At 37.2% G+C, this 17,401-nt stretch overlaps 1 protein-coding gene across 4 annotated transcripts; it reads right to left on the bottom strand.

Annotated features, from left to right (window-relative positions):
- Positions 1-715: 715 nt before the first annotated feature.
- LOC125409700 (interferon-activable protein 203-like) lies at positions 716-15,007 on the bottom strand. Of its 4 annotated transcripts, XM_087906117.1 has the most exons (8): positions 14,853-14,992; positions 11,341-11,486; positions 9,540-9,824; positions 7,862-7,983; positions 6,760-6,927; positions 4,959-5,375; positions 2,836-3,024; positions 716-1,876 (listed from the first exon to the last, which is right to left on the bottom strand). In XM_087906117.1, exons 3-8 carry the CDS (start codon positions 9,799-9,801, stop codon positions 1,841-1,843), a joined length of 1,194 nt encoding a protein of 397 aa, XP_087762243.1. In that variant the 5' UTR covers positions 9,802-9,824; positions 11,341-11,486; positions 14,853-14,992; the 3' UTR covers positions 716-1,840. The 4 variants fall into 4 exon arrangements, with proteins under 4 accessions (XP_087762243.1, XP_087762242.1, XP_087762245.1 ...); XM_087906116.1 differs by lacking the exon at positions 11,341-11,486 and having other exon boundaries at positions 14,853-15,007; XM_087906119.1 differs by lacking the exons at positions 11,341-11,486; positions 14,853-14,992 and adding an exon at positions 12,580-12,791.
- Between the last annotated feature and the right edge of the window lie 2,394 nt (positions 15,008-17,401).

Below are 17,401 nucleotides of genomic sequence, written 5' to 3'. Positions count from 1 at the left end.
CTGACAGACTTAGATTAGGTAGGCATTTACTTCCTGTGCAGATCCTTTCTACAAAGTATTTCATTTGATTATATACACACAATTATACATAGGAGGAAGGTGGTCAACATGATATTCATCATAAAAGTTCCTTGTAAGGGACAGTTTGTCTTGTTGTACATGTACCTGAACTAGTCTAGTCTGGATTAGATTCCCTATCTTGGTATCAAAAAGATTTTGTGAAATATTTGAATATAAATAATATATATATATATGTGTGTGTGTGTGTGTGTGTGTGTGTGTGTGTGTGGTTATCCATGCAGTCAATAGGTTTCAGGTATATTGATAGCAGAATGTGTGTACACAGAATATGCAGATAATGGTCTCAGGTTGGAAAGTGCAACTGTGGTTATCAAACAAGAAAAGTGAAGTCTCAAGTGGTTAAGCTTTTTGCCATGCTAGCCTGTCTCACCCTTATGTGCTGGGAGAACAAACTGAAAAAAGGAAATAATAAAAGAAAAAGCAAAAATAACAAAACCAAAAATAGAATTCCCTTCCACATATGATTTTCAAGTTGCATTGATCTATTGATGGGAAGTGACCATGGACTAACTGCCATCCCCATTAACCCCAAATTTTCATGATATTAGATTGGGAAATAAGACATGGACTTCCAAATTCATGTGTGCATCAGATGTAGAAGTAAGTCACAAAACAATCGCACACCAATTTGGAATTATGATTAATAAAAGGATTATTTATTTAAGTGGAAAACTTACAGATCACTGTCCTAGACAATGGCCGTCTGCACCATCAGGAACTGAGTCTAGGAGCCAGAAGCAAGAGAGAAAGAGCAGGGCTACTTCGGCTTTTTAAAACAAAAGAGATCATGCCCAAGTGGGCTGGTATCTTAAAGGCTATTGGCTCAAGGTTCTGAATGAGCTCCTGCAGCAGTCAGTACCTTTTCATAGCAGTAAGAGAAGCAAACAATACTCCAGAAAGGCCTCTCTGGAAATCCTGACTATTTTCTTAATTTCTTTACCACAGGGCTTTGTCATTTTGATCTCAAGGTTTCCAGTGACATTATTTCATTCTAGAATTTGAGTTGAGATTCCATACTAATGCAAATAATATTCCCCATTCATGACACCTCACTTCTGTGGATTCTTTGCTCCAATAATTAAACTCTATGAAACACTCAAATTTGTTGAGCAAAAAGGGCCTGAAGACTTGCCCTGTCCTCAGCACACTAGCTTTGGAAATGGCACTCAAAGCTGAATTCAATCTTCTGTGTCTATTAATGCCTTGGTTTTTCTGGGGCGGACGTGTTCCACTTGTTCTTTGACATGTTTTGTCCTTAACATCACACATGAAGCATGTCTTCTATACTTTTGATTTTACAGCAATTCTCAAATGGCTGACAGATATTCCCAAGGAAGCACTGCTTTATTGAAAATGTGGTTTTATATTTAAGTTTTATAAGTAAAACTTACAGATTAATAAGTATAAAAATTGTTGATAAAAACATGGAACTTAGATCACACAAAAGTTTATAAAGAATATAAGAAAGTACCATTTCCTAGAATTAAGAGCAGGTCTGATGGTGGCAGCGCAAACCTTTAATCCAGGCACTCAGAAGGCTGAGGCAGGTAGATCTCTGAGTTTAAGGCCAGCCTGGTCTACAAAGTGGTTTCCAGGACAGCAAGGACAAAACGGAGAAATCCTGTCCTGGAAAAACATTAAAAAAGGAGCTGACTTTCATAGATATGGTATTGCAACAGTTCACATGTACATGTATTTTCTGGACTTGGATCTTATCTCCATAAACAGTATCCTTGGCATCCAGGTTTTCAGATCTGAATCAGGCTTGAGGGATTTTCTTTCTGACATTGACGACCTTAAAGAAGAAGATGATGAGATCAGATGAAGTGAAATTCAAATGGCTCCAAACACTCTCTACATTCATACTGATACGTCCCCATGGGTCACATCCCATTTTTCACTGGTCTATCTTTTTAAATGTTCTTTGAGTCAGTTTTCTTCATTATTTGGGACTATGAAAGTAGCTAGTCACTCCTACAGACTTGAGCACAGGTGGAAGAGACGAGTTGGACACAGAGCCCCAGAAGAGAGAAAAGAGCTGCCATCCCTGAGGTAGAGACTGAGTTGCAGAGTCTCCCAGGCAGGCTGGGAGGAGGGAGAAAGGACTTTGCTGTTGCAGCTGCCATGGGGGCTGGTGGTCTGAGAGCCATGGTGCTGTAAGAGCATTTCTATGTGAATGAACACGTGATCCCTTCTATTTCTTCTGTTCACGTGGTAATAGTGGCCTTTGTAAAAGTGTAAAATGAATACCACACAATGTGTAAGTATGACAAAGATTGTGGATATTAGCACATTGTGGTCTGATTTGCCTGAAGCATCTTTGGGAACTTATGGTTTCTGTTCATCATGCTCAGCAAGAGACAATATTTGAATATTATACATGAGGCTCCAAGGTTCTTTGTGCTTTTACTCTGCTCATTTTAAAAAATCAAAGAGTCATAATTGGAAACAAACATCTTAATTAACCTGAGTCCTGTCAAATTATCTCTCTGCTTTGATAAATGAAATATTATTTACTATTTAACTAAATGTATAACAACTTTTGTGTTTTTTCTGAATTATTTTCTTCATTATAATTTAAAAATATTTACTTAAAAGATAGTGGAAGGAACATTATTATTAAATGTGAAAAGTTTAATTTTTATTCTCATGTTGGATTGTCTATGTAATGCCAACAGTCAAGTACAATATATATACATATATATGTATATATATATATGAACAATTCTTAATATTAAATTACAGAGCACCCACCTGCATGTTACTGTGTCTTACAGACTTCAGCTGCGGTTTATCTTCGCTTGACGACAATTCAAAACAGATGAGTCGAAGTTTTTGGCCTGGCTCACACTTTATACTGGTCAGTCTTCCATAGACCACCACTTCCATTATCCCTGTATCATCTTCAATTCCATAGTAAATGAAGGAATTCCTCTCTGTTTTCTGAAAAGCAAGTTAACAATCATCTTTTAGGAAAGGTGTCAAAGCTTGTCACCTCTACGAGGAATAAAGAGTGTTGGCATAAACCTGTCCCTGCCAAGGCAAGGATGGCTCTTAGGTTTAGAATGACAGGTACAAGGGCAAGAGAGATGGCTCAGTGGGTAAGGGGGCTTGTTGCCAAGCCTGATTACTTGGGATCAGTTAGCAGGACTCATGGTAGAAGGAGAGAACTCATTTGTGGAGCTTTTTTCCTGACTTCCATACTACTTTAAAAGTTTTTGTGTGTCTTCCCATCCCTCACAGACAAAATAAATAAATAAATAAATAAATAAATAAATAAAAAATAGATAAATAAATAAAGGTTGTCAAGAACAAGAGAGTTTAAGATGTTTTAGTGAACAAATCTTTTCTTTGAACTCCCTCTTGAAGCCTAGTGGGCCTAGCCTTAATGATTGAGTCATCTCTGCAGCCCTTAAAAACCACTCTTGTATTTCATCTACTGGATGATTTCTTCTCCTGTGTGTTTTTAGGGAAAAAATGAATATCTTTCTAAGTACAATGGTAAAATAAAAGAGTATCTGAGATTTCTTAAGGGACAAAAATGAAAACAAAAATAAAATGCAAGAACCCTTTCGTTACCATTGCCGGTTTCTTAGGTATCTCTAGGAGGCCTGAGAAGAAAGGCTACTTGTGGCTCATTGTCAGTCTGAGAAACACTACTGTAAGTTTTTTTATTTAACTTATTTCAATTTTTATTGAAAATAAAGTTATTTTCTTGTAACATACTCTGATCATAATTTTCCCTTCCCTACTCCTCCTAGATTATCCTTACCTTCCTAGACTTACCACTTTCTCAGCTTCTTTATCTCTCTCTTAAGAAAACAAACAGGTGAATAAAGAAGTAAACGAACAAGAATGAAACAAAAAGAGCACACTAAAAGAAATAAAAAATATGATGAGAAACAAATACACGGACATACAAATAGGGACTAACAGTCAGACAGACTGACAGAATCACACACACACACACACACCCTTTGTAAATGGATCACATTTGCTCAGTGTACACATGGTTCACTCTACTCTTTCCTAACCTCGCATGGATTAAATCTATAGTTTTTAATTCTGGTGTTTAAGTTCGTGTCCTACTTAGTTTACTTATGAATTGTGTAGCTGAATGCACCAGCACAGTCAATAATAGCATAGATAAATTAAAAAACCATGGCTGATTCATAAACAGGGAATTATGAAATCATACACTTCATAAGCAAACTAATGAATTGGTACATTGACACTTAAAGAAACACCAGAAAGTCCCAGATTTGTTGAATTTCCTCACTTTTGTTGTGTCTAGTTATAAACTGTGAAATTAAGCTAGACTGTTAAACTCCTCTTCCTTTCAGTATTTAAATATTAGTCACCCTATCAAAAGAGCTTAATAGAATTTAAAGAATATTATAATGAGAATGCATTAAAGAAATAATCTTGGTTTGTTGGTCATGGCTTCAATCTGGAGCAGAATAGTCACTTGTTTTTTAATCTCATCATCTCAAACTGTATGTAGGCTTTGAGTTTGGCTCTTTTCGCAACTCAGTTGCCAATAATATGGGTATGGAAGCTATCAAAGAATTAGAATCTGGAAGTGTGCTATAAATTCAATAGTGTCTGGGAATAAGATGGATATAATGGATTGTCCCTGGTAGAAAAATGTCAAAGGTTATTGATGAATCAATTTCTAAAGATTTTTCATGGTTTTACCTTGTAGAGAAGAATGATAAGAGACTCCCAATCCCCAAATGAGGAAACCATACTCATCTCTTTCTAATATGAAGAACAATTACTTCCTGTGTTAAATAAGTTGAGCAAATTCCAGTGAAAAGTTAAAACTTAAAATCCCAGACTGCAAAAGAAATACCACAAATAACGCAATGGCTTACCTCATATACCACAAACTCTCCATTCACATATGTCCCCTTTCCCTGTGAGAAAAGATCTCTAATGTTAGGAGTTGCATTGGCTCTTTGCTTCAGTGTTTTTGAGATATTCATTGTTCTCTTCTTGTCTACATCAGACACACAGGAAGCTTCATGTATTTCCAGAAACCCATTTAAGCCAAAATAATTTGATATGGCAATGATCTTATTTGGAATGAACTTATTTCTTAGCACTGGGTCAAAAATCTTCACTCTGAAGAATTCATTCTCAGTCGCCACTGTGGCATGGAACATCCTTTTGTCATCAATCAAATCATAAGTAAATGGTTCTGTTACTTTCAAAACCATCACTTCTTTGGGATCTCGATGATGACCTTCTTCCTTAGCAGGTTCCTTGGGTATGTTTCCCCTCCTTGGTGTCTACATAAAACACACACAGGATAAACATGCATAATTCAGACAGATCATAAGGCCCAATTCCACAGTCTCACTGAGTTTCATGGAGTATATCCGAACAATGATTGTCATCTGTAACCTAGATAAAGGGAGAAATGGACATTTACTTAAATCCCTACCTAATGTTTCCAGTTAATGCTAATTTTACCTGTAAATAAATGGATTATACTTATTATATCCATGGGGGATGAATACAAAGCCCCCAATGCTCTAGTCTATTTTTTAATGTATGAACATTCTGAAGATTTCAGTTACAAAACCTTGGCTAACTTGTCAAACTTTCTGGTAAAAGAGTTAGACAGGCAGCCCCGGGAAGTGCCCCTTAAATGTTGTTAATCAGAAAGGATTCAGACAAACAATTCTTCTTTTTGCATAATAGCAGGCATGGAGGAGAATCCTGGGACCAGGAAAACTTTTTGAACCATTTTACTTTGATCACCTGCCTTCTTGGTTTCCTACTCCATTTTTGAGCATCAGGACAACACGTTGAAATGGAGGCAACACTGTATAACTCAAAGCGGAAGCATACTGGCAGTCACGGCCAACATGGATACCATTACATGGAGGCAGCTCTCTGAAATTCGACTTGGAAACATGTAGACTTCACCCTATTGGTAGCAGTGTTTAACTATGATTACCCAACTATGTGTTTTATATCAGAGAGTGTATTTCTAATATAAATGGAACAGTAGATTAGATGAGGGCATTACTTTGAAGATTAGAAAATGTACACGATTAGGAGATTGTATGAGAACCATTTTCAAGGTTAGGATGGTTGTAATTATGTTCAGAAGGCATCAAAATGAGAACAGGAACCCATTCCCTTTGATGAGAAATGTCTGGGAGAGTTTAGTGTGTATGCCTAGAAGGGGTCTGAATCTGACTCCTAGCAAGAGAACCCTTACAATTACACAGTATTTAGTTAGTGAATGAACAGGGGTAAATACTTCAAAGCAGGGAAACAGCATGTGGTCAAAATACCTGCTTAGAGGAACACAGAATGTTGAATACAGCCCCTGAAGTCGGGCTACCAGCAAAGGGAAAAGGACTGAGAAGAAAGTAGGCAATGGGGATTGATATATTCCAGTATTCATCTCGGTTTGTCTCCTCTATACTTCCTTCTGAACCCTAAGCAGAAAGTTCGTTCACAGTCTTAGAAATCATTTCATGAATATCTACCTTTTCACTACCATGGTGGCTGTAATAAATGAATAAATAACTTGATGAGATATTTAGTAATAGAAGGAAAATCTCTGAAGTAGGGGATCAATGAGATATTTTTCTAAGGCTGTGGTGAGCCCAGTTAAACTTCAGGAAGGGGCAAGCACTGGAAATAGGAAAGTGGTACCTTGTTGGAGGAACTGCTCAATGGTGTTGGTGGAGGCTTATGAGAGGTCTGGAAACAACCTTCATCTTTCTGGGTGTTGCTTCCTGAAGGTTCTGGAAGCTGAGTCTGCTCCTGTGTAAGCTTCCTTTTCTTGCCACCTTCGGTTTTTGTGGGCATCTTTCTCTTTTTCTGAAAGAAAGATGTCTTTTTTTATTGATTTTCCCATGTGTTGGAAATTGAACCCCAGCTTTGTCCATGCTAAGATGTGCTTTTGTATACAGTTTTTTCTCCTGACCTTAGCAATGTCGCTAGAAGTAAGTAAAGCATAATATATTCAAGTACATTTGAATCTTTGTTTTATTACTGGATTCTAATTATATTTGTGTCATTGTGTTTACCTCAGTCTCAACAGATGGATTGTATAGTGTGGTGATTTTAATAAGATTTCCTTCTATAGACTCATAGATTTGAATGCTTGAATGAGATAATGTGTCGCTGAGGATTGGACCTTGAGGTTTCAGATGGTCAAGCCAGGCCCAGTCTCACTCTCTGTTACTGCTGCCTGTGGAGATGTAGAACTCTCAGCTACCTCTCCAGCACAATGTCTGCCTGCATCCTGCCATGCTTCCTACTTTGATAATAATGGACTAACCCTTTGAATATAAGAAAGCTTCCTTTAAATGGTTTTTTATAAGACTTGCTGTAGTCATGACATCGTTTCAAAGAAATAGAAACCCTAACTAAGACATGAAGGATTGTCTTATAAAGGGGTTAAAAAGTTGCATTTACTTATCCCTGTGGTGTCGTAAGAATATAGCTGTGGAATAACAAAGTCCATATGTACGTTGAATTGTTTTAAGAGTCATATCCTAAAGTGATTGATATTTTAGTAAATGATCTTTAAAAAGCCACATAGTGATTTTTTGTTTACATCTCTGAGGGGGTTATACTGCACCAGTATATCTGCCACAGAATGAGTCACAGGCCATGATGAATTTGTTGACTTAGAACTTCATTTTCATAGAGTCTTGGACTAGATAGATAGAGTGCTAAGTCTTCCTGAAGGGTTAAGAAGGGGAAGACCCTGGGTAGAAGCATTTTGTCTGGAGATTAGCCACTTTACCTTTGAAGAGGGTTTATTCTTGTTTGATTCATTACAGGTGGAAAGAGATTGGGAACTACTGGGTTCGTCTTGCTTTCTTTTTTCCAATGCAGTTTTATTTTTTCCTTTCTTTTGCTTCTTAACTATTGAAATAAAGGAAACTCAGTAAATCCAAGGATTAAGATGGTTGAAGGTCACTCAGAATTATTTATTTTCTTTCAGTTTTAAAAATGGATATTTTATTTTATTTTCATTATTGATTTTAGAGAAAGACAGTAATTTCATGTTGATTTTAACAAAGCTGCTATTGTTTAATTTTACCAATAAAAACTTAAGAGACAGACGTTGTGGTGAAAGCCTGCTAGCTCACAGAGACAAAGATAGCAACCACCTGATCTTCCTTTTCCACTGATGTTCCATAATTACCTGTTCCCAGTACTACCTCAAACCAAAATCCTTCAAGCTCACTGTCCTTCACTCTACTTCCTGTGTTTCTCTCTAGCCATCATCCTGACTTTCTGTTACTCTTGATTTTTTTCTTAATAGTCTTATGTTTACTTCCTTTCAACTGGTTGTTGCTCCATCCCTTCATCTATGGTTGGCTTTTAAAAATCCCATTAAAATATTCAAGCTGAAAACTCTTGGATTGCTAGGGCTGAGGCATGTCAAATTCTAGCAATAGGTTTTTTTTTTTTTTTGACTTTTTCCCCAGATAATAATGCAATCTCCTGGTGGAAAGTGTGATCAAGTATCCAGCAACGATTTCAAGAACTATTTCGTCCATACTTGTGTCTGTGTGTTTACTTTCTTCTGTTGCAGAGGCTTTGCCTGGATAGAAGGGTTTCAGTGGTAACAAGTCAGATACAGGAATTACCTCAGGGCGTTTTCTGCTCAACCCCACTGTAGTGGACATAGCTTCTCTATGTTGGGAACAGATATTTATATTAGTATAACCCTGTCCCTCTTATCCTACAGTCTTATTTTAAAAACATGAAACTTTTATCATAATACTAATAAGTCACCTTCTAAAGAAGATAGTTCCAAATCATAAATAATGATAAAGTACTATGTTTGATATTTGATGTAACAAAGCAGCAACATTGGATTTTGACTTCTATATTGGCCATATATCTTTCTGTGTAACTCAGGGTATTCTCAATTTGCAGGTTTTCTTGACTGAGGCTCCTTATGCTAAATTCTCAGATCAGAATTGTGTACCTGTATATCTAATATTTTTAAAATATGGTGTCTTTATATGAAGAAACTCCTTCACATCTCTAATATTTGTGTTTCTACTTAAATATTAGATCACATTTTTTTTTACCAAAATAGATATCCATCAATGGGTAAGATTGTTAATCAAGTATTAAATTTACTTTATTTAAATGCTTTAAGTGATTTTTTTTCAAGTTTTCCTTTATCATTTTCTTGTTTTTCTACCACGATAGGTATTCTACTCTACCTCAACAACTATTTTTATTTTATTTACCTACAAAGCAAAAGATGTCTACCATAAATGTATTAAGTTTCTTTGTAAGAGTTCTCAAAATCACCAACTTGATGACATCTGAAATGTTACCACCTCTGTAATTTCTAAGGAACGTGCTGGGAAAGCAACATTTCAGCTCTGAACCCTGAAGAGAACTAGAAATTTTGGAGAGGGTGGAGAAGGGATGAGTGTCCCGTTGGTCTCCATTACCTTTTTTCTTTTCTGCTTTAAGGGTTTTGGCAAGGTCTTCCAGTTCTTTAATGCTTTGGCACACATCTATCAGTGTGTTCAGTCCTGCATCTTTTGGGAATGTATCCTCCATCTGGTCAGCAATCTGAATTCTGTCATAATCATCTTGCATCTTTTTAGATAGATTTATTTTTTTTCTTAGTATGGACTTGATTATCCTAAAGTGGTTGTCATCCATACACTCTAATCCCTTTAGAAGAATGATTCTCTTGTATTCACTCATTATCCCTAAAATTATGGACAATCCTAAAAGATGAAAATAGATGTAAGCAGACATAGGATTATGCACATATACAGGCAATTCCAAATCAGATATTGCTGTGTGAGTGAATGACCCCAAAAGGTAATATCCATAATTGCATGTGAGAGAGAAATAGAGTTAAATATAATCTGCATCACTGTGCAAAACTGATGTAGAACTTCTATATTAATAAACAAGTCTAGGAAGTTTTCCTCTTCTAGACATGTTAGGTAACTTAGACTAGTGGCAGTTGTGGTGGAGTAAAGTGTTGGATCAGTAATTGTTGCAGTTTTAGATTTGTGCTATGAGTGTCAAAATTCTGGGTCCTTCTTCCTTTCTTATTAGATGCTATAGCTCATCTCTGGATATCTGCCTGTGGGTTTCTGATTGTTTCCATTGTAAAGTGACCTACAAGCAAATGAACTCCATCCTATTACAGTGTAGCTGGACAAACCATGACTTAAGTATCATGGTCATGCTGAGCCATTGAACCTTGTCCACTAGGCTTTCCCTCAAACAACCCTTATGAGCGTATTGTCCCTCCTGGGCCTTGATTGTGATCTTTGGGTCCTTTTTTGCTCATATTGCTGTCAATCTCTCAAATGTCTACACACTTTTCAGAGCAGCACCCTAAATTTTATTGAATGGAATTATATCAGTAGTTTCTTGATTTTTTTATACTTTTAGGCTTGACTTAGTGTTTCTTATTGTACATAGACACAATTTTTACATAAAAGTCATGCTTAAATTCTCCACAGATCTTTTAAAACTTTCCTAATTTGTCAAAAATATTCTTTTCTCCTAAAATATAAAGGAAGTTCTTGAATAATCTGCACTCATCCTATTTATGTTTATTTTTATTCTATAGTTCATTTACTGCAAAATAAACAAAATACAATCCTATTGTCAAGGTTTATGGTATGTCTAATTTCTTTTTAATTGCTTGGAAAACTTTTGAAAACATAAAAGTTAAATGGGTTCGTTAGTGGGAGGGTAGAATAGTAGAAGAAATAGAGAGAAAGGGATAACTAACACTAATTATGTTTACAAAAGCTAAGATAGAAACCTACTGATGTAAATCTTTCTAAAATACAATATAATGTAATATAATATGAAATGAGATATGATATAATATACACTCTATCTATTTATCTATTCATCTATCTGCCACTCATCATTTGTTCTATAAACTATCTATCAAGAATTTCCATGAAGTTTCTGTATAATGAACAACAAGTTTCTAATAGACACCATAGGTTAACAAAATGCCCAGTTCTAGAAATGAATTTTCTCTGTTAAAGTTATTGGCCAGTCAGTTCTCATATACCCCCAACATATAGCTTGTTGACAATGCTCTTGGTTATATTCCAGAATTTATTACTGAAGACACCACATTCTTGAGTCACAGAACACAGACAAACCAAGTTGATACTCACCTGGAAGCCTCATCCTTACAGGATATATTTTGCAATATATTATGCACAATACCTTCCAGATGAACAAAATAGTCATCAACCTTACCCAGTTGTAGATTATTGGAGGTAATAAACAGTCTGTCAACACATGGTCACTGGTGCAATAGTGGCATGAATGCTGTGGGATTAATCATCCATTTTTTGATTTGATCTCTGGCATGTATGAGTTGAAACCAATACCTTGCACCATTTCTGAGATGGAAAACCTGTGATGAGACTACTCATAGTTCCTTGTTGATAACCTATTAATATGACTCTGCTAAATAGGAGTAATATTAAACTTTTATTATATACACTTGTCTTTCAACACTCATCAGAGAAATTTGTGAGGAACTACTAAGAATAATTAGAAAATTAGATATTATAAAAATTTGGCTTTCTGAAAATTCCTCAAAGAACTGAGTGTCCTTTTTTATAGCTCATTCACATTTTATATACTTCTTTGATGATCCTTAGAGAATGGAATGAATCTGATATTCTACCTCAATTTATTTTATTTCAGATTGGGAATCATGCCTATATGGACCTCAATTTAATTGGATATTAAATTTCTAGGACTGTCAATTGCTTCCTTTTTTTGATAAAATTTGAACATCCTCCATGCTCAAATAAATGAAGAATGAATGTAATATTCAAAGACACACACATGACAGTGAAGATGAAGGTTATTAAAAAACCTACTCTGTAAACCATAACACATTAAAAATAGATCATCTACATATTTGAGGAGGAGATAAAAACTGGTTCTTAATAGTAGAACTCCCTTCTTAGAGCAGTTTTCCAATTTTCATACAATACTGATCTCTATATCCCAGAGAAAATTACAATAGAAAGATTTTATTTGAGTTGGTACTTATGAAAACACAATTATTTCAAATACTACCAGATTTGTGATGGCAGGGATTATGTGTAATTTTCTTGGGTTCCATTTATATGAGAACATTTGATTTATTACTGAAATATTATTGCTTTTTTATTTCGACTAATAATCCCAACAACAATAGCATTTCCAGTATTACACACTATAGTATACATATGCCAGTGCCAAAATATGTCCACTAGATTCTGGATATCAATATGTGTTGAGCCTCACTATTATAAAACTAAACACTAAATGTTCAGTTTCATTAAAACACCAAAAGTCTTGACCAAATTTCAAAGCCTTTGTAATATATCCAAAATTTCCCGAAAGCACCCGAAGTCTATCTAAAATTCCAAAGTCTTATAAATTCAAAGCATCTCAACTTTGAGCTCTTAATAAATGATAAGCTACCAAGCTACCTACCTTCTTATTCCAAGAGAGGAAAACCAGGTAATAACTGCATTCACATCAAGGTAAAATCAAAATTCTACAGTATAAAAAGATTTTCTGATCTCCAAAGGGCCTTGACAGCTCCATTTCTCTTGCTCTTCCATTCAAACTCACACAGTGATTCCGCTAGGCTTAGGATACCTCCCTCCACACCTGATACTATCTCTAGTGGTCATCCCATGGTACTGAGAGCTCAAAATGCTGGGGTTCTCACTGCTCTCACTGCACCTAGGTTGGATCTTCAAAAAAAAAAAAAAAAAAAAAAAAAAAACGCTTCATGGCATTTCACAGTGGCAACCCTCAGCTATTCTTTATAATCCCAGCATGCCTCCTAAACTGATACCACCTGGGTGAGTCTTTCACATTACAAAGTTAAATTGTCAGCACAAGGTACAATCTTTTCCTGCTCTGGACCACAACTTCAAATTCTGTGTACTGAGAGTGAGAAAATACTTCCCAGATTATTCCTCAATAAAGCTGATCTTTTCTTGATCACAGTCAGTTCTTCAATCTTAGATGACCAGAATCACAGTTGTAATTCAAAATATTGAGTCACCTCAGTAGATTCTTTAGGAAACATTCAACCTTCCCTCTGAAGTCCAAGTCAGGACTCCATCATCTGCAGTGCCCTCTGCATTATTTCGTAAGTTCCCACAATAGTCCACTATTCTCTAATATGCAATAGCTTTTAGATTACAAAGTTACAAAGTTCATTCATAATTCTTCCGAAAACACAGTCAGGTGTGTCACAATATTATCCCACAAACCGTGTGCCAGTTTCTCTTTTAGTTACAGCGTCTGTTGCTGTGATAAAGCATCATGACCAAAACCAACTTGGGACCAAAAGAGTTCATGTAATTTTTCATTCCACATCACAGTCCTTTATTGAAAGAAGTCAGAGTATTAATTCAAGCCTGGAACCTGGAGGGAAGAACTGAAGCAGGAGCTATGAGGAACATTGAATCTTCGCTTGATTCTCACAGCTTACACCCAGTACTACCTGAACAGGAGTGGCACTTCCCCCAAAGAATTACACACTCACATCAATCACTAATCAAGAATATGACCTCCATATCTTCTTTCAAGCAATTTTAAAGGAAGCATTTTCTCCTCCCAGGTATCTCTTTCCAGACAATCTTATCTTGTGCCAAGTTGCCAAAAAGCAACCAGAACACATCCTTAATATTTTAAATGTAGGGTTTACCATACACTGATAGTGTATGGTAATTCTTAGTATTTTATGTCTCTTGATAGGACCATAATAAGTAGCAACAATGAATATCTTTTCTCCAAATGGAAAGTTGCATACAAATATTCATCATGTGTATGTGAAAGAGTATACTCATCATTGAATTTGATAAAACCCAGAACATTTTGATAGATACAACAGTATATTTCTCAATTACTAAACTATCAAGGTATAAACATCCCCCACAAATTTAGAATGTTTGAAAAACATAAAGGATAAACCAGGAGAGATAACCATACATATATACATGTCTCAAATCATTTCTAAAGTACTCTGTTCAAGTACATATTAAAAATCTACAGGGTACATGCAAAGTCTTTAAAATAATCTAAAAATATGTAATAGAGATATATTTCTATTTAACTCTCCTTAAGACCCCTATGTTTCCTACCAGAAAACTAAAAAATCCAAACAATCTAAAACTAAAGAAAACAAATGACTTTCAAGATGCTAGGAACTAACTCACTGTGACTGAGATACTCCTGATGTAAAAGATAGCAAACATGTTGGTAGATGAATAAAAAAGATGTACTTGAATAACTTTGAATCTGTAGAACTTTGTGCTATACATGTCCATTGTTTCACATGTAGAATACTAGAGTGCAGCTCCATGTCCTGATATATTTCCATTAAATACTATTTTACAGTAATCAAAATAGCCAATAAGGTACTTCTTACTCTCCAGCCAAGATAACTAAAGCTTTCTTCTCATTTTGCCTTTACTCATACTTAAACGTAGAAAATTATTTTATTGTCTGCCATAATCAAAATGCAGGGTTTTTTTTTGGCTCAGGCCCCAGTAAAGGTGGAATAAATATGTCTGCCATCTGCCCTAGTGAAACATCAGAATCTATTTGCTGTGGGTTCATTTCCCTAAAAGCAGTGGGTACAAGCCCTGCTCCTTCCATTGTCCTCTGAAAGAATCAGCATTGATCGCCCCCATGCCTTTGTGGGTTCACAGAACTCTCAACTCTTCATAGTGGGGTTCAGGACTCACCTTCTCAGAAATTTCTTCAGCAGTGTCCAGATCCTAGTTCATCTGCAAAGCAAGAAGTAGGACTGGTTTCATTTGAGTAAGAAAATAAATCTCTCAGTGATTGAACCAGTATGTTGCAATCTCTCAGCTGCCCAGAACACAAAGTGTTTTTAAATATTGGAAGAATGACATCAGTCTGAGTTGTTTCACTCCACTTCAAGTTGAGCAACCTTGGGTGTCTTGCATTCTGCTGTTCCCAGAAGTGAAGGTTTGCAGAAGAGAAGCCTCCTCCCATTGTACTTAGCTTTCGATTTCCCCAGCAGCAAGACTGGATTGTCTCCTAACTGCATACACTTTACTTACCAGGAAGAACAAAGATCTCCTGTGCTCAGTTGGTTTTCTTACATATATTCAAAAGGGGGTATTCTAAACTTAAGCCTTCATGTGCAACAGCTTAACCCATGGGTAATTAAGACAAACATTCCTCTGAATAAAGGGAACATCTGAAAGGGAAAGTGTGAGCTGCCCAGACTCTTCTCCCTCCTCCCACTCAGCACAGGGCAGCAGGAAGAGAGAATTCAGCAGGTGCCTATTGCCACCAAGAACTGAATGTGGTTCCTGGGTAGAAGAAGATATATAGTGCACTTACTTTTGATTTAAGAACTTAATAAAGCATCATCTCATTCATTAATAGTTTTCCCAGCCCCCCCATAAAAACCCCAAAATAACTCAATACACTCACTAATCTAATGATGAATAAATGGGAAGGAATTTGTTGCTGTCCAGACAAGAGTTACACCACTTTCCTTTTAGTGATTAAGTTAAAGATTCCTTAGCATTGCTGCACTATTAAGACATTTATTAAAAACAAAAAAAGATATTTATGGATAAACCCAGCAGGTGTAATGGGCCTGTGTAATAATAGCATGGAGGTTTTGTGTGGAGGACCGCAATCACATACTCCATTACAAGATGGCGCTGGCATCCGGTTTCACCGCCAGGTGAACAAGATAACGCACATGTGCTTGGTAACTTCCCACTGCTGTCCCTGCCTACTCCCGAGGCATCATCTGGGATAATGGGCAGTGGACCAATCCAAGAGTGACACGTCCAAAGTGATGACTGTTTCCTATATAAGGGATGGGTTCCCTCATTCTGGGTCTCTGCTTTGGAAGCTTATGCTCTCTCTCTCAAGACGCATTAAAGCTTTTCTGCAGAAGGATCCTAAGTGTCCCACGTCATTCTTGCAGGCAAGACGGTAGCGCAGGATATCTGGTGCTGAAACCCGTGACGCCGAGGGACCCTGACCACTGCTCCCACCGCCGGAGACCCCTTGGACACAAGGAGGATTCAGAACTGCAGGTCTGTTTGCTCAGAGAGGTATGACTATTCCTGGACTTTTCAATTTTGGGCTTGACTTGTTTCTGCATTGGGAAGGTTTTGTAGAGGCCTTGGTACTTCTTTTAGCAGTTCTCTTATTTCTCATCAGGAATTGCTTAGAAGATAAATCCTGCCAGGCGGTTGTTGCAGAGGATCGAAATGTATTGGAGGAAGTCCAGGATAGCGTATCAGAAACTGAGTGCAATGAGAGGTTGGGCACGCGCAAGAAAAGGACAGTCCCAGATAAGGAAAAAGGACCCCCTGGTGGTTCTAAGAAAATAAGAATGGGGGAGAAGACTGACCTACAAGGTCAAAATCTTTCTGTTACCAACAATAAGAAAAAAGGAAAGAACAGTAGTTTATATCCTCTGTAGGAGCTCGAAGCTCTGCAAATTAAAAATGACCATGAAAACGAGCACAAAAGTTCTGGCTCAGGAGAAGAGGTAGAAAAACTAGATATAGTGGAGGAGGCAGAATTAGAAGAAGAAGCGGCTAGATATGAGAGGGAAAGATATCCCCATAATGGGGCACGGTCTTCCAGCGGTAGGGCCATGAGGTCATCCCAAATGGCCCATCCGCCTCCTTATGAGCTACGCCCTCCCCCAACTGCCCCTCCGGTGCCTTCTTATGAGGAGTGCTTTGGGCCAAGGACTTTTTCATTTATCCCTGACAAGGTCAAGAGAAAGTTGCACCTGGCCTTCCCCTGTTTATGCCTGGAAAACAGGTGGGTGCATGCACCTGTGGAGTACAACCAAATAAAAGAGTTAGCAGAGTCAGTCAGAAAGTATGGAGTGACTGCTAATTTTACCTTAGCCCAATTGGACAGATTGGCCTTGACTGCCATGACTCCGGCTGACTGGGAGACAGTTGCAAAAGCGTCGCTCGTCAGCATGGGTCAATATTTGGAATGGAAAGCCCTGTGGCATGAGGCGGCCCAGGAACAGGCCAGAGCTAACGCTCAGGCCTTAACTCCAGAACAACAACAATGGATCTTTGACCTCCTGACCAGGCGAGGGCGCTTCGCCGCTGCCCAGACAAACTATCCTTATGGCGCCTACCGCCAGGTAGCCAATACAGCTATAAGAGCATGGAAAGCCTTGTCAAAAAAGGGAGAAGGGAGCACTCCACTCACCAAGATTATACAAGGGACTCAGGAGCCTTTTTCAGATTTCGTGGCAAGAATGACTGAG

This window comes from Myodes glareolus, chromosome 5 (assembly GCF_982192425.1).
Source record: "Myodes glareolus chromosome 5, mMyoGla1.1, whole genome shotgun sequence".
NCBI classification, from domain to species: domain Eukaryota; kingdom Metazoa; phylum Chordata; class Mammalia; order Rodentia; family Cricetidae; genus Myodes; species Myodes glareolus.
This window is presented reverse-complemented; position numbering and strand designations above follow the sequence as displayed.